This window comes from Rhinopithecus bieti, unplaced genomic scaffold (assembly GCF_001698545.2).
Source record: "Rhinopithecus bieti isolate Rb0 unplaced genomic scaffold, ASM169854v2 scaffold_2432, whole genome shotgun sequence".
Classification (NCBI taxonomy): Eukaryota; Metazoa; Chordata; class Mammalia; order Primates; family Cercopithecidae; genus Rhinopithecus; species Rhinopithecus bieti.
This window is the reverse complement of record NW_016804136.1, coordinates 1,211,993-1,237,901: the sequence shown is the minus strand read 5'-3', so window position 1 is coordinate 1,237,901 and position 25,909 is coordinate 1,211,993. Positions and strand designations below refer to the sequence as shown.

General features: G+C 45.2%; 1 protein-coding gene across 1 annotated transcript in view; it reads right to left on the bottom strand.

Moving 5' to 3' along the window:
* The window catches only part of LINC02054 (long intergenic non-protein coding RNA 2054), a 30,646-nt gene extending 5,037 nt beyond the window's left edge, over positions 1 to 25,609 (bottom strand). The window contains exons 1-4 of the mRNA XM_017865704.1: positions 25,563 to 25,609; positions 23,235 to 23,659; positions 5,195 to 5,331; positions 2,880 to 2,967 (exon numbers count right to left, since the gene is read on the bottom strand). Coding sequence (XP_017721193.1) covers positions 2,880 to 2,967; positions 5,195 to 5,331; positions 23,235 to 23,640 — 631 coding nt within the window. The 5' untranslated portion in view covers positions 23,641 to 23,659; positions 25,563 to 25,609. The remainder of the gene's footprint in view (positions 1 to 2,879; positions 2,968 to 5,194; positions 5,332 to 23,234; positions 23,660 to 25,562) is intronic.
* Between the last annotated feature and the right edge of the window lie 300 nt (positions 25,610 to 25,909).

Here is a 25,909-nt window from a genome sequence, read left to right as displayed (position 1 = left end):
TTGATAAAGGACATGGTTGGGGGTGTGGACTCGGATTGGTTGGTTTTCTTATCAAGGATGTGCTTGCAGGCAGGTTGTTTGCTATTTCTAGGAGTCAGCTAGCCCTGAGAGAGGCAGGATCAAGGCCCCAAATGCCAGGACACCAAGAATACAAAAGATGAGGAAGCACAGTTAATGCAGCATCTGACCAGGGAATTCCCTTTACAGCAAAGTAGGGCCATGATCTTGAGATCACTGGTGGTCTCACCTGCCGCACCATCAGAAGCTGCCGGCATACTAGCGTTTTGGAATGGCTTGTTGGTGCAGAGTTGGAGTGCTGGCTTGGCGGCACCATCCTCCAGGGCACAGAATGCTAACTGAATCAGAAATCTTTGTATGTTGCTACCACCTCAGTAGGAAGAACAGATGGATCTAGGAACAAAGGAGTTAAAAAAGCAGGAGTGTAGACTGTGAGTTTCTTAAGAAAAAAAGTAAGAGTGGCACATTTGCCATCATTGCCAATGACCCCCTGGGTGAACTCGTGCTTCCCATCCCACAACTCTGGGCTCCACAGAGTCAGAGATCTTGGTACCCCAATGGGGCTCACTTATCACCATGAGACAGAGCAAGGGTCCCATTGAATTATAAGTGATAGTTGCCACTCAAGCACTTTGGGATCCTTGTGACCGGGAGCCAGCAAAGACCCTATTTCCAAATAAGACCATAATCGGATGGGTCGAGTGGCTCACCCTGTAATCCCAGCACTTTGGGAGGCCAAGGCGGGTGGATCGTCTGAGGTCAGGAGTTCGAGACCAGCCTGGCCAACATAGTGAAACCCCGTCTCTACTAAAAATACAAAAATTAGCTGGGCGTGGTGGCGCAGACCTGTAATCCCAACTACTCAGGAAGTTAAGGCTTGAATCAGGAGGCAGAGGTTACAGTGAACCAAGATCACGCCACTGTACTCCAGCCTGGGTGACAGAGTGAGACTGCATCTCAAAAAAATAAATAAATAAAAATAAATGCTAACTTCAATAGAAAAGAACTTCATTCTCAAATGTTAGAATTGAGAGTTTGCTTCATTGTGCTATTTTCATGGAGAAAAAATAATATTTATTCTTTTTTTCTGATTATGAAAGCAGTGAAAGTTTATTGGATAAACAGCTGGAAACTCAGAAATATAGTAACAATAACATAAAGGATGGGCGCAGTGGCTCATGTCTGTAATCCCAGCACTTTGGGAGACCAAGGTGAATGGATCACTTGAGGCCAGGAGTTCAAGACCAGCCTGGCCAACATAGTGAAGCACCGTCTCTACCAAAAATAAAAAACTTAGCCAGGCATGGTGGTGGGTGCCTGTGGTTCTAGTTACTTGGGAGGCTGAGGCACGAGAATTGCCTGAACCTGGGAGGTAGAAGTTGCATTGAGCCAAGGTCGCATCACTGCACTCTAGCCTGGGCAACAGAGTAAGACCCTGTCTCAAAATACATAAATAAGAAGAACATTGAAATTGCTCACGAGCTGTCTATTCCTTCATTCAAATGTGTGACGGAGCTCCTTCTCACTGCCAGGTCTGCTCTGGGCTATGGAGGTGAACACAACCAGAAGGGCCCTTGTTCCTGTGCCGCTGACCTGCCAGTGGGGGAAGCAGACAAGAGGCAATTCCATGGACATGAAGTATGTCAGGTTGTCACAACGCCATGAAGAATAAACAGGGCAAGAGGGACAGACAGACTACTTGAGCTGGGCGTTCCCTGTTTAGAGGGTCAGGTAACATTCCAGAAAGAAGCAGAGTGAACTTTTGGATGTTTTTCCTTCCAAGCTTTAATCTAAATATTAACATTCTTATTATCATTTACAAGTTTTTAGATGAAACTTCTTTCAAAAAAAATGTTTTCTTAGAAAAGCAACACCTTTAGCCGGGCATGATGGCACACGCCTGTAGTCCCAGCTACTGGGGAGGCTGAGGTGGGAGGATCGCTTGAGCCTGGGAGGTTAAGGCTGCAATGAGCTATGGGCACCACTGCAATAGACAACAAAAGCAAGACTCTGTCTCAAAAAAAAAAAAAAAAAAAAAAAAAAAAAAAAAAAAAAAAAAAAAAAAAAAAAAAAGGAAAAAAGGAAAATTAAAAAGAAAAATAAAAAAAAGTAATACTTGTTCATTGTAGAAGACCTGGAAATGGTAGAAAATCTGGAAGGGAAAGGGAGAGAGAAGAGAAATCTCCACAATGGTACCAGCATAGGATGATCCCTCCAGATGTGCTGATACATCTCCCTCCTGCTACCTTTCTCAATTGCTAAACTCACACGGTATTTACATGACTGAATCCTGCTTTTCTTAACCTCTATCATAAACATGACCCCATGTTTATCAGAGCTTTGAAAGACAAAGTGCAAGAGGCCACTGTTTCCCTTCTACGTGGGAAAAGGCCTTCACAGAAGCCCAGGCGCCATGCTCTCCTGTCTGGCTGCCTGGGTGCCACCCTGTCTGGGAAGATCCTGGGCCTCCATTCAACCTGTCATTGAGAGAACTTCAGCCAAGTGATGAGTCCCAGATCTCCAGAAGTCAAACCCCAGGTAGAGGGATCACTTTGTGTCAGACCCAAAGGGAGCTGAGGTTGCCAGCAGAGCCAATGGAGTATTTGTTTCAGAGGTAGAGGCAAGGGAGAGTACACACCCCCAGGAGAGTCAGGTAAGAACCAAAGAGGAAGAAGACATAGATAGCAGGAATGCATGTTTTGAGAGTCGGAGTTGGCAGCCCCTCTATCTCAGAGTCTGAGGCAGCCCCAGACTTCCCCCTCAAACTCCTACGCAGAGATGCCATTGTCTCAGGGAGCCTGCAAGGGCCCAGCTTCCTGTCTCAGGAAGCAAATGCAAACAGGTGTCCTTCCCATCCTCACCTGCAGCATCTCCACCCTCAGCCGTTTCCCCCTGGGCCTGGGCCTTCTCCTTTTTGCTTCCTAGCCTTATTGGAGCATCATTCTGGACCTATAACCGCACACACCCACTCCCAACCCCACCAATCAGGTCATTAGAGAGTTTTATTTTATTTTATTTTATTTATTTTGAGATGGAGTTTTGCTCTTGTCGCCAAGACTGGAGTCCAGTGGCGCAATCTCAGCTCACTGCAACCTCCACCTCCCAGGTTCAAGCAATTCTCCTGCCTCAGCCTCCCAAGTAGCTGGGATTACAGGCACCCGCCACCACACCTGGCTAATTTTTGTAGTTTTAATAGAGTTGGGGGTTTCACCATATTGGTCAGACTGGTCTTGAATTCCTGACCTCAGGTGATCCACTCACCTTGGCCTCCCAAACTGCTCCCTACAGGCGTGAGCCACCGTGCCCAGCCAAGAGTTTTATAAGCAAAATGTTGCTCTTCAAAAAATCTTCCAGCATGTCTACTGTACCTAAGACTCTACGAAACCCTATGAAGGGTTTGGTTCTCTGTGAAAGATGGATCCTGTTGGCCAAAGGTGTCAGCAGGTACTGCCCCAGATCTCACAATCTGCACTCATATCTTGCATGTTTCACCAAGATCCAAATGGTCTGGTACTTGGAGCAATCTTAGTTCGTGCACCTACAAAGTCTTCCTACTTTCTTTTTTTTTTTTTTTTTTTTGAGATAGAGTCTCACTCTGTCACCCAGGCTGGAGTGCAGTGGCACAATCTCAACTCACTGCAACCTCCACCTCCCAGGTTCAAGCGATCCTCCTGCCTCAGCCCCACCTAGTAGCTGGGATTACAGGCACGCGTCACCATGCCTGGCTAATTTTTGTATTTTTAGTAGAGACAGGGTTTTGCCATGTTGGCCAGGCTGGTCTTGAACTCCTGACCTCAGGAGATCCACCCACCTCGGTCTCCCAAAGTGCTGAGATTACATGCATGAGCCACCGCACCCACCCAAGTCTTGCTACTTTCTAGCTGTGTGTCAGTAAGCAAATTATTTGAGGGCTTTCTGAGCACCTGGTTTTCTCATCTGAGAAGAAGAAAAACAGGGGGGCGGGGAATAATAGTTTGCACCTCTTAGGGTTGTGTAAGGATCAAGAGGCACACTGCCTGTGAAGTGCCAGCATATAGTCAGTGCACAACAAACAGGGGACTTTGTCATCCATACTATTTTATGACCAAGAAACTTCCGGGTTGGCTAACATAAGGAGGTTTTTTTCCTGCCTTGAAAACTTTTCCATCCAAGACCAAGGTCACGTACTCAGATGCCTTCAGGCTGGTCAGGTAAGATAAATAAGAGAAGAGGGGTGTGGTAGAAATTAGGCAAACCGGAGAGGAGCCCAGGCTACTTGATCTCTGGCAGGAATGCAAGGCTTGAGTTCAGATCTTCTGATTTTTCTCTTCTAAGGAAAGCCATAAATCTGGATTTTTTGTGTGTGTAAAATGACTGGATCTTTTAAAATATGGCAGTAAGTCCTTTTTTGAAAAAACTGATGCAGACAAAACCAGTGTATAGCGCTTTGCAGGGAATGACAGGTTAGTGTGCTGAAAGATGCCTCATTATAAAATGACATTTACATGGAGAGTAGTGGGGGTCTGCATGAGGGGAGGACAGGCGTGTGGGGCACAAAACGGGGGTGGGGTTTGGAGTTTGTGTCTTGTGTGTGGCCTCAGGAGTGAGTGACTGAAGGAAGTCAACCCCCCAGAGATGAGGGGCCTCAAGAACAGGGAAGCCAGCATGGGGCTTTCTGGACAAGGACATGGGAAGGGCCTGAGCTGCCAGGGAAAACCATGGAATGCGTGCCAAAATCTTTAGTGGGCAAGCGAGGTGACCGAATGACAGATACAAGGGGGACCAGAAGGTGGGAGATCAGGGAGCACAAACTTCTATGGGAAAGCAGGGTTTACGATGCTACCTCAGAGAGGAGCTTTGCAATCTGCGTGGAATGATTGTGCAAAAGGCTTACCACCAGCCTCGTGCACACAGATGGTCAGCAAATATCAATTCGGGTAATTTATTGATTTTCACAATAAATACTTCCTGGGGGTATACTATGTGCCAGATACTAGGTGCGAGCAAGATCCCAGGGTTCCTTCATTGAGGGAGAAGAGAGGGCAGTGGAGAGGCAGGCGAGTTCACGAGCACTTGCAGGACAGTGGGGTAAGGACGATGGGGCCATACACAGAGGTAGGGAACAGAGAGAGCCTCCTGGAACCCAATGAGCAAACAGGACAAGCATGTGAAAAGGCAGGTGGACTATGGTCCCGACAGGGGGAAAGGTTCTGGAAGCTGGAGGCTGTGAATCAGCAGAGCAATGGAGGAGTTGAAAAAAATGCGGCAGAGCTGGCTCCCAGACGACAGTGGTAGCATGCAGGACCTTTCCTGGAGGGAGGTTTCTCCTGGGACCTAGGAGATTCCACAGGAGGGTTTAAGTAGAAAAACGCCCAGCTTAACCAGCATTTATATCACCCAACGGTGTGCCAAGCACTCTGCAAATGACTATAAAATTATTAGTCACATTTACTTCATGTAATCTTTCTTCTTCTTCTTTTTTTTTTTTTTTTGAGACGGAGTCTTGCTCTGTTGCCCAGGCTGGAGTACAGTGGCGTGATCTTGGCTCACTACAACCTCAGCCTCCTGGCTTCAAGCAATTCTCCTACCTCAGCCTCCTGAGTAGCTGGGACTACAGGCATGTGCCATCACACCCAGCTAGTTTTTGTATTTTTAGTAGAGACAGGGTTTCACCCTGTTGGCCAAGCTGGTCTTGAACTCCTGACCTCAGGTGATCCACCTGGCTCAGCCTCCCAAAATACTGGGATTACAGGTGCGAGCCACCGCACCTGACCAAATTTGTGTAATCTTTTTTACCAGCCTTATGAAGTAGGTCCACTATCTGCTAACATCAATTCCACAATCCAAAACTCTCCCAATCTAAAGATTTTCATAACTTATTTGGCAGCAAAATTTGAGCTGAACTGACATCTTTATTGATCTGAACTGACATTCTATATTTGTGAATATGTGTATGTTTCACTGCAGAAACGCCATGTTTGATTGCAGGGTACTGCCCCAGATCTCACCAGGAACATTAAAAACATAGGACACAGGCAAAGTGCTGCCTTTTATAAAATGCAGAACTTCTGAATTCTGAAACATACGTGATCCCAAGGGTTTGGAATAAGAGACTGTATAAAACCTGTCAATATTCTCATTTTATAGATGAGGAAGCTGAAGAATAAGTAATTTCCCCAAGGTCATATAGGTAGTAAGTAAGAAAGCCACAATATGAACGCAGGAAGTTCGGCCCTGCAGTCTATGCTGCATTGCATCTAAGCTATTCTCCACTTTAGAAAGATGTCTACAGTTGCTATTAAGACAATAGATGGAGAAAAAGAAATAAAGAAGAAAGCCATGGCAGTCAACCAGACATAGGAATGGAAGGGAATGGAGAGTTAAGAGATGTTTAACGGAAAATCGACTGAGCCTTGTGGTTGTAAGCTGGCTGGGAGAGGTTGGGCATCATACGCAGATAAGTAAAGGACACATGGGGTTCTGGGTTCAGCACTGGGGAGGTCGGATGGCGGGTCACTCAGTGATGCAGGGAAGAGAAGAGGGAGGGGAGGGAGAAGAAGATCATGAATTCTGTATTCCATGTCACATGTTTAAATTGGGATGTCAACTAGATAAGTGGCTATACATGGCTGGTGCTTGAGAAAGAGGCCTGGGATCAAGATAAAGAGTTGGGAATTGCTAGATGCAGGCGGTTATTGAGACATGAGCATGGACTGAGTGATGACACAAAAGTCTAAGTTAGAACGTGAAAGAGCCCCAACCCTGAAGGGTAGGGAAGTAGAGAGGAAGAGAATGCCAGAGGCTGGGCACGGTGGCGCACACCTGTAATCCCAGCACTTTGGAAGGCCGAGATGGGAGGATCACCTGAGGTCAGGAGTTCAAGACCAGTCTGACCAACATGGAGAAACCCCGTCTCTACTAAAAAAAAAAAAAAATTAGCTGGGCATGGTGGCCCATGCCTGTAGTCCCAGCTAATCAGGAGGCTGAGACAGGAGAATCGTTTGAACCCAAGAGGTGAAGGTTGCAGTGAGCTGAGATTGCACCACTGCAGTCCAGCCTGTACCACAGAGTGAGACTCCATCAAAAAAAAAAAAAAAAATAGAAGAAGAAGAGAATGCAAGAGACTGGAAAGAGTGGAAAGAGACTGCTTCAAGAGGAAGGAAAAAGTCCTCAATGCTGGGTGTTCCCTCCCTCCTGCCCGCTCCTCCACGAGACAGGCGAGCCCAGGAACTATGGATGGGAGCTCATTCCAGGGACTGGTAAGAACTGGTCCTAGCATTTCCCAGTGCCACAGAGCCCAGAAACCAGTTCTGCCTGGTGCCCATCACAACGTAACCACCTCTGGGCTCCAGTTTCTACATCTAGCAACTGGAATAATAATATCCATCTCATAGGCTTGTTGTGAGTATTAAATATACAAACAGAGAAGTCAGCATCCTCCCTGGATTTGTGGTGAGAGCTCAAAAGGTTGCTCTAATTATCATTTACTTTATTATGTATGAGGTGGTGAAGAGTGGGTGGTGAGGGCATTTCAGGCAGAAAGAACACCATTAGCAAAGGTGTGGCAAGACGGCGTGTGTTCAGAGAAGAGACCTGTTGGGTGAAGGGTGTGTGGGTGGGATGTGGGGCCTGGGAGCAAGATGGACAATGAGGCTCAACAACCTCCCCCGCTCTGTTCCCTGTGTCACATGTTGTGGGATCTGCACCACCTAATCAGCATTCTCTTTAGAAATGCCTGCCACACTTTTGCTCCTCACCAACCCTTGCCTGCTACTGTGTGGGAACGGTCTCTAATCACCTCCCACTGCTGAGGGAAGCACAGGTCCTCGTCACCACCTGCCTGCACAGAACAAGCTTCCTAATGGATCTTCCTGTGCTGTCTTTCCTCCAGCACAGGCCCCAGGGCCATCTCTGTGGAACGCCAACGTGGGCAGGCTGCCTCCTGCTTACAACACTTCCGTATGGCCCATCGCCTTGTAACAGAGTGCATTTCCACAGCCCTCACAGGCTTTCCTGTCTTTCTCACCCTTTCTTTCCCTCCACAAACTCACACACTGCTCTAGGGTCTAGGCGACAAAGCCACCTGCCTTTACCAAGTGTGCCACAGACTTGTTTCCGGGCCTTTGCACATGCCAACCCAACTAGCTTTCTTCCCCTAGACCTAGTCCACTCCCGTCTCAGTGCCATCTGGCCCCAGGACAAACCTTGATGCCAGAATATTCTACATGGTATTGTACCATTTGCTCCAGAGGTGTCTCAGTGCCCCACTGCTAGGCCATGAGCCCCTTGCCTGGCTCTTAATAGAGGCTCAGTAGCAATGCATGGAGGGACTGAGATTACAGAGAAAGGGCCAGAGCGTGGGAGCCTTAAAGGACATGCTAGGGGCTTAGGTTACGGGAAAACCACCGAAGATGTGGGGGCCACGAACTGGCATCCTGACATGATCATGGATCATGTGGGGAAGGAGGGTGGAGGGGACGTGCCCAGGATGGTGGGACTTCTCCACTTCCAGAGGAAAAAGAGAGGCCGGAGAACAGCAGATGCCTGCTAGATCAGATTGTGATGACTGGAGAGAAGGATTGACCTCCACCACCCTTAATAATGACCGACTGAGAATATCTGCTCCTGTACTACAAGATCAGAGGCAAGCCCTGCAGGTGGTAGCAGTGGGATGGGGGAGTCAATTCAATGGAGGGATTTTTCCAGGGGTCTATCAGAATCCACCCCGGCTCTATAGGTCTTCAAGCCCCCCCCACTTTGCCTGCCCTCTCTCACTACCGTCATCGGAGGGTGCTCACCTGCCTGCCTTCGCTTTATCCCACTCACTCCTTAGCTCATCTCCATATAGCTTTGACCTCACCCCTCCAGTGAGGCAGCTCTTGAAGGTCAACAGCAGCTTCAGGTGTTGTCCTTGTGACCTTTTCTCAGGGTTGACATATCACCTCTCTGTAGTCTTTATCCTTCTTCTCTCCTCTCCCTCTCTCTGAGTCTACTGTTACCTCTCCAATTACCCCTTGCCACTGGTTTCTCATTGTATGCCAACCCCTTCAGAACAGGTAATTTCCTAAATTCTGCCCTTGGCTAGCTTTTCCTCTCTCTGTGCACACATTCTCTGAATATCTTTTATCTTACCACGCTTCAAGTTCTCATTTATTATTCAAATGATTCCCAAATCTATGTATCTAGACGTAAGCTTTCTCTCCAAGCTTGAGATTCACAGATGGTGGACCATAAATGAAATATATTTCTTTTTTTTTTTTTGAGACCAGGTCTTGCTCTGTTGCCCAGGCTGGAATGCAGTGGAATGATCTCGGCTCACTGCAACCTCTGCCTCCTGTGTTCAAGCAATTCTCCTGCCTCAACCTCTCCGGTAGCTGGGATTACAGGCATGCACCACCATTCCCAGCTAATTTTTGTATTTTTAGTAGAGACGGGATTTCCCCATGTTGGCCAGGCCAGTCTCAAACTCCTGACCTCAGGTGATCCACCCGCCTTGGCCTCCCAAAGTGCTGGGAATATAGATGTGAGTCATTGCACCTGGCCTAAATAAGATATATTCCTAACAAATGAAAGAAAAGATATTGTTTAAAGTTATAACTCAAAAATCATGAAGGGGTCTCTTGATGGACCAGAAACTGTGGAGAATTCCTAAAGATGAAACGCTGATGAAATGATGATAGGATCTGATTGAAGAAAGAAAACTTAGTTTAAAATGTGGATGGGAGAGCACCATGACCAAGGAGGAAGGGCCTGGGAGCTGGAGAGATCTGGGGCAACCCAAAGGGAGAAACCATCAAGAGGAACTGCCACATGTTTGGCCTCCATAAACCAATTCCTGCTCACATATTCACAAATGCCCAGCCAGCCAGAGGCAACTGGGTTCCCACCAGGTAGGGCAATGGCTGTCAGCTTGGGTCAGAGAGACAAAGCAGTGCTCCATGAATACTAGAAACTGGAGCACCCACATCCGCAAGACCAGCCTGTGCCATACCCTGTTCCCAACTGTCCACCCTTCCTTGTCTCCAACCTCACTTCCATCCCACTCTTTCCCAAAGCAAGCAGCACAGACATCAGAGAGTCTAACAGAGTCTCTCAATTAAAACAAAGAGCACATCAACAATCAGCAATTATTTGAGTAAGGCCACACTATGAAAGAAATAGAATGAACCATTTAAAAAAAAATTACAAAGTCCAAGTGTAATCATAGCAAGACTTAATACAAATCAAATACTCAGAAGAGGCAGGGTGCAGTGGCTCACACCTGTAATCCCAGCACTTTGGGAGGCCGAGGCGGGTGGATCACCTGAGGTCAGGAATTCAAGACCAGCCCGGCCAACATGGAAAACCTTGTGTCTACTGAAAATAAAAAAATTAACTGGGTGTGGTGGCACACACCTATAATCCCAGCTACACAGGAGGCTGAGGAAGCAGAATCGCTTGAACCTGGGAGGTGGAGGTTGCAGTGNAATAGAATGAACCATTTAAAAAAAAATTACAAAGTCCAAGTGTAATCATAGCAAGACTTAATACAAATCAAATACTCAGAAGAGGCAGGGTGCAGTGGCTCACACCTGTAATCCCAGCACTTTGGGAGGCCGAGGCGGGTGGATCACCTGAGGTCAGGAATTCAAGACCAGCCCGGCCAACATGGAAAAACCTTGTGTCTACTGAAAATAAAAAAATTAACTGGGTGTGGTGGCACACACCTATAATCCCAGCTACACAGGAGGCTGAGGAAGCAGAATCGCTTGAACCTGGGAGGTGGAGGTTGCAGTGAGCCGAGATTGTGCCACTGCACTCCAGACTGGGTGACAGAGCAAGACTCCAGCTCCAAAAAAAAAAAAAAAAAAAAAAAAAAAAAACTTGGAAAAAAAAGGGGGGGGCTAAAAAAAAAAAAAAAAAAGACAAATACTTGGAAGAATAAGGGAGGGTCTAATAACCAAGAAACAAAAACAAATTTAGGCAAGCTGTGATTTTTTTAAAAAGTCAATAAGGCATCTCAAATATTTTTTTAATAGAAATAAAAAATTAAGCAGATGAGCTGACAACAAAATAATTACAATTTATAAGGATCACTGAGCTAGGAAGGGAGTAGGATAATACATTCAAAGCACTGACAGAAAAAAACTGCCAACCAAGAATACTATACCTGACAAAACTGTCCTTCAAAAATGAAAGAGAAATAAAGACTACCAGACAAACAAAAGCTGAGTTCATCACTAGACCTGCCTTACAAGAAATGCTAAAGGAAGTTCTTCAAGTTGAAATGAAAGGATGCTAACTAGCAACATGATATTAACAGAAAGTATGAGACTCATTGGTAAAGGTAAATGTATAGACAAATATAGAACACTGTATTACTGAAATGGTGGTAGAGAAATCACTTTTAATTCTCCTATACAAGTTAAAAGACAAGAGCATTGAAAATAACTATAACCGGCCAGGCATTGTGGCTCACGCCTGTAATCCCAACACTTTGAGAGGCCAAGGCAGGCAGATCACTTGAGGTCAGAAGTTCGAAACCAGCCTGGCCAATGTGGTGAGACCCCATCTCTACTAAAAGGATAATAAATTAGCCAGTCATGGTGGCACGTGCCTATAATCCCAGCTACTGGGGAGGCCAAGCTAGGAGAATCGCTTGAACCCCAGAGGCAGAGGTTGCAGTGAGCCGAGATCACACCACTGCACTCCAGCCCAGGCAACAGAACAAGACCCTGTCTAAAAAAAAAAAAAAGAAAAAAGAAAAGGAAGAAAGAAAGGAAAGAAAAAGAAAGAAAGACAGAAAGAGAGAGAGAAAGAAAGAGATAAAGAAAGAAAGAAAAAAAAAGAACTATAACCAAAAATATATTAAAAGATACCGTCTTCATCAATTTACTGTTGCTATAACTGAATACCTGAGACAGGGTAATCTATAAATGAAAGAAGTTTATTTTTTAAAGTTCTAGAGTCAGGGAAGTCCAAGGTCACGGGGCCCCATCTGGTGGAGGCCTTCTTGCTGGTGGGGACACCCTGTATAATCCCAAGACAGTACAGGACATCATATGGTGAGGGGGCTGAGAGCACTAGCTCACATCTCTCTTCCTCTGCTTATAAAGCCACCAGTTCCACTTCTGTGATAATCTATTTACCCATTAATCCATTAATCTAATAATGGATTAATCCATTCTTAAGGGCAGGGCCCTCATGATCCAATCACCACTTAAAGGCGCCACCTCTCAAAAACTGCCACACTGGGGATTAGGTTTCAACATGAGTTTATGATGGCACAAACATTCAAGCCTTGGCATATGCACCCAGTGAAGAGATGTAAATTATGATAATAATATAAAGTGTGATGGAGGTAGAAGTTGAAGTGTAAAGTTTTTGTACGTGATTAAACTTAAATTATCAGCTTAAAATAAACTGTCATAACTATAAAATATTTTACCTAAGCCCCAAAGTAACTACAAAATAAATACCTATAGAAGTTACACAAGGGCCAGGCATAGTGGCTCACCCCTGTAATCCTAGCACTTTGGGAGGCCGAGGCAGGTGGATCACCTGAGGTCAGGAGTTCGAGACCAGCCTGGCCAACATGGTGAAACACCACCTCTACTAAAAACACAAAAATTAACTGGGCATGGTGGCACATGCCTGTAATCTTAGCTACTTAGGAGGCTGAGGCAGAAGAATCACTTGAACCCAGAGGGTGGAGGTTGCAGTGAGCCGAGATTGTCCCACTTCACTCCAGCCTGGGTGTCACAGCGAGACTCCATCTTCAAAAAAAATAAAAAAACAAGAAGTTACACACACACACACACACACACTTACAAAAGGAATCAAAGCATAGCAATACAAAAAATAAAACACAAGGGAAGACAGCAAGGAAGAAAAGACAGACAAAAAAAACCCACAAGGCTATCAGAAAACAACTAACAAAATGGCAATAGTAAATGTTTTTCTATCAATAATTACTGTAACTGTAAATGTCAGCATGTATCACTGTACCCTCTTAGGACTGCTTTTGTTGCATCTCATACATTTCACAACTCAACTGACTGGGAAGAAAATGACAAACTAAGCCCAAAGTTAGCAGAAAGAAAGAAATACCAAAGATTAGAGCACAGATAAATAAGATTGAAAAAAGAAAAACAATACAAAAAAATTGGCCAGGCACGGTGGCTCACACCTGTAATCCCAGCTCTTGAGGAGGCCAAGGTGGGCAGATCACCTATGGTCAGAAGTTCAAGACCAGCCTGACCAACATGGTGAAACCCCATCTCTACTAAAAATATACAAAATTAGCCAGGCGTGGTGGCGCATGCCTGTAATTCCAGCTACTTGGGAGGCTGAGGCAGGAGAACCCGGGAGGCAGAGGTTACAGTGAGCCAAGATCACATCATTGCACCCCAGCCTGGGTGAAAGAGCGAGACTCCGTCTCAATAAAGAAAAGAAAAAAATGAACAAAACTAAGAATTAGGTTTTTGAAAAGATAAAGAAAATTGACAAATCTTTGGCTAGACTAACTCAGAAAAAAAGGTAAAACACTTAAATGAAAGCAGAAAAGAAAGAGGAAACTATAAAATTCCTAGAAGAAAACACTGAGGAAAATCTTTGTGACATTGATCTTCACAGTGATTTCACAGATATGGCACCAAAAGCACAGACAACAAAAGCAAATATAAAAAGTGGGACTACATCAAACTAAAAAGCTTCTGCATGGCAAAGGAAAGAATCAAGAATGAGAGGCAATCTATGAAATGAGAGGAAATATGTTCAAACCATATGACTGGTGAGGGGTTAATCTCTAAAAAATATAAGGAGCCAGGCACGGTGGCTCATGCCTGTAATCCCAACACTTTGGGAGGCCGAGGCAGGAGGATCACCTGAGGTCAGGAGTTCCAGACCCCCGGCCAACATGGTGAAACCTCGTCTCTACCAAAAATATAACATTTGCCGGGTGTGGTGGTGCCTACCTGTAATCCCAGCTACCAGGGAGTCTGAGGCAGGAGAATCATTAGAACCCAGGAGGCAGAGGTTGTAGTGAGCTGAGATTCCAGCCTGGGTGACAAGAGCGAAACTCTGTCTCAAAAATAAAATATAATAAAATTTAAAACATAAGGAACTTCTACAACTTAATAGTTTAGAACAAACTAATAACCTGATTTTAAAATGGGCTAATGATTTGAATAGACATTTCTCCAAACAAGACATACAAATGGCCAACAAGTATATGAAAAAATGTTCAATCCCTATTTGAGCACCAATTATCACAAATCATCTGGGAAATGCAAATCAAAACAGCAATAAGCTATCACCTCACACCTATCAGGATGGCTATTACCAAAAACAGAAAAGATAAGTGTTAACAAGGTTGTAGAAAAATCGGAACTCTTGCACACAGTTGATGGGAATGAAAAATGGTGCAGGTGCCACTATGAAAAACAGTATGGAGGTTTCCCAAAATGTTAGAACTAGAACCAGCATATAATCCAGCATCCTACTTCTGGATATTTCCAGAATAATTGAGATCAGGATCTTAAAGAGATATTAGCACTCCTACGTTCACTGCAGCACTATTCACAATAGGCAAGATGTAGAAACAACCTTAATGTCTATTGACAGATGAATATGTAAGGAGAATGTGGTATATACATATAGTGAAATACTATTCAGCCTTTAAAAAGAAGGACATTCTGGCAGGGCGCGATGGCTCACTCCTGTAATCCCAACACTTTGGGAGGCCGAGGCAGGTGGATCATGAGGTCAGGAGTTCGAGACCAGCCTGGCCAATATGGTGAAACCCCATCTCTACTAAAAATACAAAAATTGGCTGGGCATGGTGGTGCATGCCTGTAGTCCCAGCTAGTCAGGAGTCTGAGGCAGAAGAATCACTTGAACCTGGAGGCAGAGGTTGCAGTGAGCAGAGATCATGCCACTGCACTCCAGCCTGGGTGACAGAGTAAGACTCCATCTCAAAAAAAAAAAAAAAAAAAAAAGAAGGACATTCTGCAATATGGGACAACATGGATAAAGCTTGAGGATGTTAGGCTAAGTGAAAAAAAAAACTGTCACAGGACAAACATTGCATGATTCCACTTATATGAGGTATCTAAAATGGTGAAATTCATGGAGTCGAAGAGTGGAATGGCAGTTACCAGGGACTGGGGGAGTTACTAACCAGTAGACATCAGGGTTCAGTCAAACAAGATGAATAAGCTCTAGAGATCTGCTGTGCAACATTGGATCTCTAGTCAACAATTAGGTACTGCACACTTAGAAATTAGTTAAGGGGAGAGATCTAATGTGAAGTCTTCTACGACAAAATTTTTTTTTAAGGAGGTTAGAAAAAAATATATTTTTTTAAATAAATGGAGGTGGAGGTTAGGCGGGCAGCATGGTGGCTCACGCCTGTAATCCCAACACTTTGGGAGACTTAGGCCGGTGGATCACCTGAGGTCGGGAGTTCAAGACCAGCCTGACCAACATGGAGAAACCCTGTGTCTACTAAATATACAAAATTAGTCAGGCGTGGTGGCCCATGCCTGTCATCCCAGCTACTCAGGAGGCTGAGGCAAGAGAATCACTTGAACCTGGGAGGTGGAGGTTGCGGTGAGCTGAGATTGTGCATTGCACTCCAGCCTGGGCAACAAGAGTGAAACTCCATCTAAAAAAAGAAGAAGAAGAAGAAGAAGAAGTTAGACTTAACCTTATATAAAAATTAAGTCAAGATGGATTAAAAACTTAAACGTAAAACCTAAAACCGTAAAACCATAGAAGAAAACCTAGGCAATACCATTCAGGACATAGGCATGGGCAAAGACTTCATGACTAAAACACCAAAAGCAATTGCAACAAAAGCCAAAATTGAAAATGGGATCTAATTCAACTAAAGAGCTTCTGCACAGCAAAAGAAACTATCACCAGAGTGAACAGGAAACCTACAGAATGGGAGAAAACTTTTGCAATCTATCCATCGGACAAAGGTCTAATATCCAGAATCTACAAGGAACTTAAATAAATGTACAAGAAAAAAACAAACAACTCCATCAAAAAGTGGGTTAAGGAGGCCAGGCACAGTGGTTTATGCCTGTAATCCCAACACTATGGGAGGCTGAGGCAGGCGGATCACCTGATGTCAGGAGTTCGAGACCAGCCTGGCCAACATGGTGAAACCCCGTCTCTACTAAAAATATGAAAATTAGCCAGGCATGGTGGTGGGCACGTGTAATCCCAGCTACTCGGGAGGCTGAGGCAGGAGAATCACTTGAACTGGGGAAGTAGAGGTTTCAGTGAGCCGAGATCACGCCATCGCACTCCAGCCTGGATGACAAGAGCAAAAACTCCATCTCAGAAAAAAAAAAAAAAAGAAAAGTGGGTGAAGGATATGAACAGACACTTCTCAAAAGAAGACATTCATGTGGCCAACAAACATATGAAAAAAAGCTCATCATTGCCAGGCGTGGTGGCTCACACCTGTAATCCCAGCACTTTGGGAGGCTGAGGCAAGCGGATCACAAGTTCAGGAGATCGAGACCATCCTGGATAACATGGTGAAACCCCATCTCTACTAAACAAAAATCAGCTGTAGTCCCAGCTACTCGGGAGGCTGAGGCAGGAGGATGGCGTGAACCCGGGAGGCGGAGCTTGTAGTGAGCAGAGATTATACCACTGCACTCCACCCTGGGCGACAGAGACTCTGTCTCANTCAAAACCACAATGAGATACCTTCTCATGCCAGTTAGAATGGCGATCATTAAAAAGTCTGGAAACAAAAGATGCTGGGGAGGATGTGAAGTAATAGGAATGCTTTTACACTGTCAGTGGGAGTTTAAATTAGTTCAACCACTGTGGAAGACAGTGTGGAAATTCCTCAAGGATCTAGAACCAGAAACACCATTTGACCCAGCAATCCCATTATTGGGTATATACCCAAAGGATTATAAATCATTCTACTATAAAGACACATGAACACATATGTTTATTGCAGCACTGTTTACAATAGCAAAGACTTGGAACCAACCCAAATGCCCAACAATGATAGACTGGATAAACAAAATGTGGCACATCTACATCATGGAATACTATGCAGCCATAAAAAAGAATGAGCTCACGTCCTTTGCAGGGACCTGGATGAAGCTGGAAACCATCATCTTCAGCAAACTAACACAGGAACAGAAAACCAAACACCACATGTCCTCACTCGTTAGTGGGGGTTGAACAATAAGAACACATGGACAGAAGGAGGGGAACATCACACACTGGGGCCTGTTGTGGGGGTGGGGGGAAAGAAAAGGGAGAGTAGTAGGACAAATATCTAATGCATGTGAGGCTTAAAACCTAGATGATGGGTTGATAGGTGCAGCAAACCACGATGGCACATGTAACAAAACTGCGTGTTCAGCGCATGTATCCCAGAACTTACAGTAAAATTAAAAAAAAAAAAAAAGACCATACCATTTTGCATACTCTTGAGCAGTATATGAGAGTTCCTGTTACCATCTCTTTGTATTGTTCATTTTTAAGATATTACCTCAGACATTCTAATAAGCATATAGCAAAAATATATGTGTGTGTGTATGTATATGATAGACCATTTCTTTCTTTCTTCTTTTTTTTTTTTTTTTGAGATGGAGTCTCACCCTGTCACCCAGGCTGGAGTGCAGTGGTGCAATCTCAGCTCTCTACAACCTCCGCCTCCCAGGTTCAAGTGAGTCTCCTGCCTCAGCCTCCTCAGTAGCTGGGATTAAGGCATGTGCCACAACGCCTGGCTAATTTTTGTATTTTTAGTAGATATGGGGTTTCACCATATCAGTCAGGTTGGTCTCGAACTCCTGATCTTGTGATCCGCCCACCTCAGCCTCCCAAAGTGCTGGGATTACAGGTGTGAGCCACTGCGCCCGGGCCACTTCATTTCTTCCTAACATCGTCACATAGATGGACAAAAGAGGGCATAAAGTCTTAACAAAAATGGTTTTGTAAACACAAACACTGACCAGTGACTATTTTAACAATATGACAAAAGCAGTATTATAAAAGAAAAAAAAAAGGAGGCTAGAAGAAAAGAATTACTGAGCTGGAAAATTAAGCTGAGAGACCCTTCTGGAATGCAGCATGAGAAGAAAAATATAAATTAATATATTTAAGGGATATGAAAAATACATTCTGAAGTTCCAACATCCCTCTAATGGATGTTCTAGAAGAAGAAAACAGAACAGAGAGAATTTTTTTAATGTTAAAGTTACAAAATAGAACAGTAAATAATATAATACTATGTTACCACCAATCAATGCTGACAATTTATTGTTTTACTAAATGTGCTTCAATTAATTTTTTTTTTTTTTCTTGAGACGGAGTCTCACTCTGTCACCTAGGCTACAGTGCAGTAGCATGATCTTGGCTCACTGCAACCTCCACCTCCCGGGATCAAGCGATTCTTGTGCCTCAGCCTCCCAAGTAGCTGGGATTACAGGTGCGCACCACCACGCCTAGCTAATTTGTGTGTTTTTAGTAGACAGTTTCACCATGTTGACCAGGCTGGCCTCGAACTCCCCAGGTGATCCTCCTGCCTCGGCCTCCCAAAGTGCTGGGATTACAGGCATGAGCCACTGTGCCCAGCTCAATTAATTTTTTAAAAGAAATAAAACAGTATGGACAAGGCTAATGGTCTTACTGACCCTAATCTCCTCCCTTTCCCTTAGGGCAGCAACCACCATCATAAATTTGTATATACTTTTCCAATACAATACACAATACAAGAATGTATATAATATATATGATGGCTTTGTATGTGGCTTTAAGTAATAACACTGTATGTAGGGTTCTACAACTAGCTATTTTCACTCAGCACTATAAGTTTTGGCTTTCTCCACATTTATAAAGAGTCAGTTAATTTCTGCACACTGCTATAGAACATTTCACTGTATAACTATACTACATTTTTATATAGTGCTTTATTTATAGATGGACTTATGCAGTAGTTCCAAATTTTTACCATCATGAAACAATGAAACAATATAATAATAGTACATATCACCTTCTGCACATGGGCGAAGGTTTCTCCAAGTGTATACCTAGAAGAATTATAAGATGATAGGATATGCACATTTCCTATTTTACTAAAGTCTGCCAAATTACTCTTCTATTTATACTCCCATGAGCAGTATACAGCTCTTCCTACTTTCCCTTATCCTCACCAATACTTATTATTTTCAGACTTTTTAGCTTTTCCAATCTGGTAGGTGAGAAATTATACCTCACTATAATTTTAATTTACATGACCCTGATTTCTGCTAAGGCTGATTACCCTTCATGGTCTATCAGACATTTGGGACACTTTTTCTGTAAACTTCCTCTTTAAATCTTTTTTCTATTGAGTCTTTTCTCATACACAGTTTTTAATTTTTATATAGTCAAATTTATCAACCTGACAAGTGATATATATGTTACACCATTTCTTTCCCTTCTTCTTTTTTTTTTTTTTTTTGTTTGAGATGGAGTCTCACTCTGTCGCCCAGGTTGGAGTGCAGTGGCCCCATCTCGGCTCACTGCAAGCTCTGCCTCCTGGGTTCACACCACTCTTCTGCCTCAGTCTCCGGAGTAGCTGAGACTACAGGCACCCGTCGCCACATCCAGCTAATTTTTTGTATTATTAGTAGACACCGGATTTCACCGTGTTAGCCAGGATGACTCCTGACCTCGTGATCCACCCATCTCGGCCTCCCAAAATGCTGGGATTACAGGCGTGAGCCACCATGCCTGGCCCAAGCGATATATTTTTTAAATAATAGATGAATAGGCCAGGCATGCTGGCTCAAGGCTGTAATCCCAACACTTTGGGAAAACAAGAAAGGAGAATCCCTTGAGGCCAGAAGTTCAAGACAAGCCCGGGCAACACAGCAAGACCTCATCTCTACAAAAAAAAAATAAATAAATAGCTGGGTGTGGTGGCTTGTGCCTGTAGTCCCAGCCACTTGGGAGGCTGAGGTGGGAGGATTCCTTGAGCTTGGGAGGTTGAGGCTGCAGTTAGCCATGATGGCACCACTGCACTGGTGCCTGGGCAACAGAGCAAGATCCAGTCTCAAAAAACAAAAAAAAAAATGAATATTTCTCAAACCCAAAGAAAAATGCGAGTCCTTAGAATTGAGAAGGTGCACCTGGCGTTAAGCAGGATGAATACAATCAATACTTTTGAGACACAGTGTAGTGAAATTTCAGAATATGATTGAGAGGTTTTTGTGTTGGAGGCACAGGTTGTGCTTGCTTTTCGCAGTGAAGCCCAGAAGAGAGACAGTGAGCTCTCTGAGTACTGGGGAAATCTAGCAAGGGAACCAGGAAGGTCTTGAGCATTCACAGGCCTTGAGCTGTTGATCATGGCAACTTTACAACTCACCAGGCTCCTTGAGACATTCCTGGAAACAGAATTCTGGAGACTCATTATTCTGAGCATGGACGGAAAAACTTTGTTGTTACTGCTGTTTTGTTTCGTTTAACACAATAACTAGCAATGGAGAGGTCGCAAAGCATTTTTTACATATTTGGATGAATCATTAGAAACTATTTTTGTAGTGTAAAAAATGGTTGAGTGCTAGGGATTTCCTAGAGTTCAACCTAATAGACAATTTCATTACATACTCTTAACCCTGTGAGATACACATTATTACTATCAACTGTTTTACAGGTGACCAGCCAGTAGGGCAGAGAGCTGAAGTCTGTCCATGGGGCCATATGACTTTTAAGAGGCAGGAGCCAGCCTGCCTGGTTCCATCTTCCGGCCTGATTCTTGGGTAACACTGCCCCTGTCTGGAACAGAGAAAAAAAACACATCATGTTCTCTCTCAGGATAGTATCCATCAAGGAGGTTATCTCACTTCTTTGTTTTTGTTTTTGAGATGGAATTTTGCTCTGTTGCCCAGGCTAGAGCGCAATGGTGCGATCTTGGCTCACTGCAACCTCTGTCTCCAGGGTTCAAGTGATTCTCCTGCCTCAGCCTCCCGAGTAGCTGGGATTACAGGCACCCACCGCCATGGCTAATTTTTGTATTTTTAGTAGAGACGGGGTTTCACCATGTTGGCCAGGCTGGTCTTGAGCTCCTGACCTCAGGTGATCTGCCCACCTCAGCCTCCCAAAGTGCTGGAATTACAGGTGTGAGCCACCACACCCAGCCCATCTGACTTCTAGGGAAATTGGGCTCAAGATAATCAGTGGTAAGAAGTGGCATTTGCTAAGAGAACTTGACCTTGATATTCAGATAAACATCCTTCAAGGAATAACCTATGAGCTAGAGAAAGAGCAGTCTGTGAACCAAAGACCATCAGGTGAGTGGAGCAGTGAGACAAAGAGCTATCGCTGTGCCTGTCCCAGCTGCCAAGCTGCTGAGCCTTAAGTAACCAGTGTGCTATTTCCTTGCATCATAATTGTTCAGAATGGGACACCCTCCCCAGCCTGGATGCCAATTTCAGCAGGCCTGAGATTTTTCTGCTCATGCTTAGAATAGTCTGTGGTTGCTTTTAGTTGCAAACGCAGTCTCAAGTCAGAAATTGGAATGTTAATGTGAGGTATTCATCAAAACTCTGAGCTTATTTTTACCTTACATTCTTCTCTCTTCCCCCAGCTTAGGCCTGGCCAGCTGGGAACCTCCAGTGGAGACAATGGAGAGGGCTTGGTCTTCTCTCTCTTTCCACTTGACCTCCCCGAGCCAGTTACCATAGAGTTGGCTTCAGACTGTCTTGGCCGGCAGATGTTAAATTTTGCCTCTGTTTTTACACCCCCTCCACTCAAGTTACCAGCTGAGTGCTGGCTCCAGTCTCTTTCTCCCAAAGTCCTCTCTAATCTATGGATGTGTCTCAAGTCCAATTTCATTTCGGGTGGTCATCTGAGACCCCATCATCAGCCCCTAGGCATTCAGTTCCAACCTTTTCCCACTAGGATCCCTCTACATAGACTCAAGACATGAAGTCCTTGCAGGCTTTCTCTGCCGTGGGACCTGCCTCTGTTAGGAAGAAACTCTCCTGCCTCTCTAACCCAGAAAAAACTCTGGGGGTGCAGGCTGGTCCCGGTGAGGTGGCAGCAGCCCCACCAGAGCAGCTGGTGAGCACTCCTGTCACCCTTCAGCTTTCCCAGGTGAAACTAGACCCTAGGCCACCCCCGTCCCCAGTTATAGGGGTCTCATGTTAGGCTCTTTTTATTTTTTCTTTTTCTTTTTTGAGATGGATTCTCGCTCTGTCATCCAGGCTAGAGTGCAATGGCGCAATCTCAGTTCACTACAACCTCCGCCTCCTGGGTTCAAGCAATTCTCCTGCCTCGGTCTCCTGAGTAGCTGGGATTACAGGTGTGTGCCACCATGCCCGGCTGATTTTTGTATTTTTAGTACAGACGGGGTATCACCATGTTGGCTAGGCTGGTCTCAAACTCCTGACCTCATGATCCACCCAGCTTGGCCTCCCAAAGTGCTGGGATTACAGGCATGAGCCACCGCGCCCGGCCTCATGTTAGACTCTTAAAGAAGCTGCCCCACAGACACTCACCTTTACCAAGTGTGAGATAAGGGAGCAGGAGCTCACCTGTCCCCAGGATGGGACTTGCAGCACAGCTTTCTTCAAGGACATCCGCCATACAACATCCTCCCATCACCTCTCTGTCTACATTTTCAGAGTCTCAAAGTGGGAAAGGGGTTTCAAACTCTTAGATCAGATTTTTTGGCATTTCCACAGAAAATCCTCCATAAGGTAACTCAGGCTCTCAATTTGGATCTTCACATCTATGGTGCATATTGGTGTCTAGTGGAAATTTCAGTTTTAAGGCCTTATTCTATTTATATGCATTGACCTTTTCATCTTCATAAGGTCAGACAACATTTTCCATTTTTAACATGAGAATAATTCATCTCTGAGGGCCCAGAGAGGTAAGGCCAAGATCACCCAACTGGCCAGTGACGAAGCTGGGATGCCAACCAGGTCTATCTGGCATCCTCTGGGAGGTGCACGCTCAAGCCCAAGAATCTGAGGACCCATAGAGAAGCGTGTCTCTCATTTGAGGGCCCAGGCCCTGGGTGGCAACGTGAGGCTCCGTGCTGCTTAGAGCTGATCTGTGTCAGCTCCTGTGGCTTGTCGTTGCCCACTTCCCCACAGGACACATTCTGGGACCTAGTTTCAGAGAGGCGGCTGGGAAGACGAGATCGATAATTCTACCCTTCTGGCAAGAGCCCCATCTGGATGTGACTTTCAGCTCGAAAGAGTGCGCCAGGACGGCTGACTCACCTGGTCTAGCATCCAAGCCAAACACTGGGAGCAAAGGGCTCAGTTCAGCCAAGACTGTGACTGCAGAAGAACGGGGATCCTGCACTGGGATCCCAGCCATGCCCTTACCTTGGTGTTTTCTCAGTCTGTGTGGGCCTCCTTTTCTCCATAACTTCTGCGAGCTGTGGTAGCAAAGCATGCCAGGGCTTCCACAGGTGGCCCAGCGCCACACAGGAAGGTGTTGAGAGGTGCGAGATGGAGCAAATGACTCAGCTGGTCCCTGCAAGAGGGGGAGGATGTGGCACTGGCCAGCTCCCAAGATGGGCTGGGTTTGGTCTCCAGGGAGGTCCAGTCTGGTGGGCATTTCCAACATAAGCAGTTGGGCAAGAAGCCAGGGTCCATCCACAATGGAGTGTCCACCAAACATCCTGATGCACAGCAAAACACTAAATGAAATAGAAACATATTTACAATACATTATTAAGTGAAGGGCCTGGACAGCAGGAGCCCATCTTCGTCAAAGCAGTGATCTTGCTTCTGGAGAACAGGCCTGAAAGGTAAAGGCACAGGCTGGGTGCTTGGCTCCATCAATTCCTGTGGGTTCTTCAAAGGGTCAAAGAGGGTCCCAAGGCTGACCCACAGGTGTGGGGTCAGGACAAAGTCCAGCCCCTTCCCCTTCTTGGAGTCATAGCCACTCACCTCCATCTCTCCTATATCCTCTCTCAGGGACCTGCAGGCTGGTCTTCTATACACTCTAACACACCATGCCAGGTCTCTTTCTAGAACTTTCTTTAAGAATCCATATACAAGTGTATATGCATAACAGTGAGAGGTCAGTCCTTCCTTCTTTCTGATGGTGAGGATAAGAGTCAAAATAAACAAACCTAGAAGCTGGGGTTGGGGTGGGAGTGGGGCCTCCTGGCATCACTGAGGGGAGCATTTAACAGATGGGTGCCCAGCCTGGACAACATGGTGAAACCTCATCTCTACTAAAAAGACAAAAATTAGCCAGGCATGGTGGTGCACACCTGTAATCCCAGCTACTCGGGAGGCTGAGGCAGGAGAATCACTTGAACCCAGGAGGTGGAGTTTGCAGTGAACTCAGATCGCGCCACTGCACTCCAACCTGGGTAACAGAGCGAGACTCCATCTGAAAAAAAAAAAAACAAAAAGCAGAGGAAGAGAAGTAGAGATTCCCCGTTCCAACAGCCTCCTTCCCACCCCCACTGGAGTTTTGGATTTGGGGGTTTGATGGCTCTGGCATTTCTAGGCCCTAGAGGGGTTCAGAAGGAGGGGTCTTGGGGACCCAGAGAGTACTTCAACAACTCAATCCCACTTTAAGACAGTTCCCTTTAGGCCGGGCATGGTGGCTCATGCCTGTAATCCCAGCACTTTGGGAGGCCGAGGCGGGCGGATCAACTAAGTTCGGGAGTTTGAGACCAGCCTCGCCAACATGGTGATACCCTGTCTGTACTAAAAATACAAAAATCAGCCGGGCATGGTGGCACACACCTGTAATCCCAGCTACTCAGGAGACCGAGGCAGGGGAATTGCTTGAACCCAGGAGGCAGAGGTTGCAGTGAACTGAGATTGTGCCACTGCATTCCAGCCTGGATGACAGAGTGGGACAGTTTCAAAAAAAAAAAACAAGAAAAAAGAAAGAGAGTCCATAAACATACAAAAATTAGTCAAGCGTGGTGGCAGGTGCCTGTAATCCTAGCTACTCAGGAGGCCGAGGCCTGAGAATCCCTTGAACCTGGGAGGCAGAGGTTGCAGTGAGCCAAGATTGAACCACTGCACTCCAACCTGGGCAACAGAGTGAGACTCTGACTCAAAATAAACAAACACATAAATAAATAAATAAATAAATATATAAGCCAAATGTACGTTAAGTACTTAGAAAAGCTCTCAGCACATAGTAGGGGCTCTGTAAGTGTTTGCTAGTGACAGTATTAGCAGGTCTAATCAGTATTGCTAGTATTTGTACATTCTTCCATTTCCTCCAAAACCTTATTCATCCATTATTTCTCCTTTCTCCCACAATTTTTTTTTTTTTTTTTAGAGATAGGGGTCTCACTGTGTTGCCCAGGTTGGTGCTGAACTCCTGGCTTCAAGCAGTTCTCCTGGCTTGGCCTCCCAAAGTGCTGGGATTACAGGCATGAGCCACCATAACTGGCCTCTCCCACAGTTAAATCTATCTTCAGGTTCATTCTCTTAGTTTATTGAGTCAACTATCTCCTATCCCCCACATCCACCCCATGATCTCATTAGCCAACCTCTCTCCACCCCTCAAGGCCAGGCATCTGAAAAAAAGCGGATTTCAATATTCAGTCTTGTGCATTTACTCACATTTAGCTCACCACCACTGATGACACAGCACAACATGTCTCTCCTCCAACTTCTCCAATGAAACTCTTCCAGCAAAGGCCACAGGTGACTGCTGTTTACCAAATTCAAAGGACACTTTTCAGTTTTTATATTTCTTGACCTTTTTTCCTTATCTGACCCCACTGAACTCACTCTCTCCGGAAGCTTCCTTTCCTTGGCTCTCCTGTTCCTCTCCTACTTCTTTGGACTCTCATCTCAGCCTCCTTACCTGAGTTATTTCCCTCTGCCCAGTCCTTACATGTTGATGCTCCCCACGACTCTGTCAGCAGCCTCCTCCTATCCTCATCCTCCCTGCTCTCCCTGGAGAA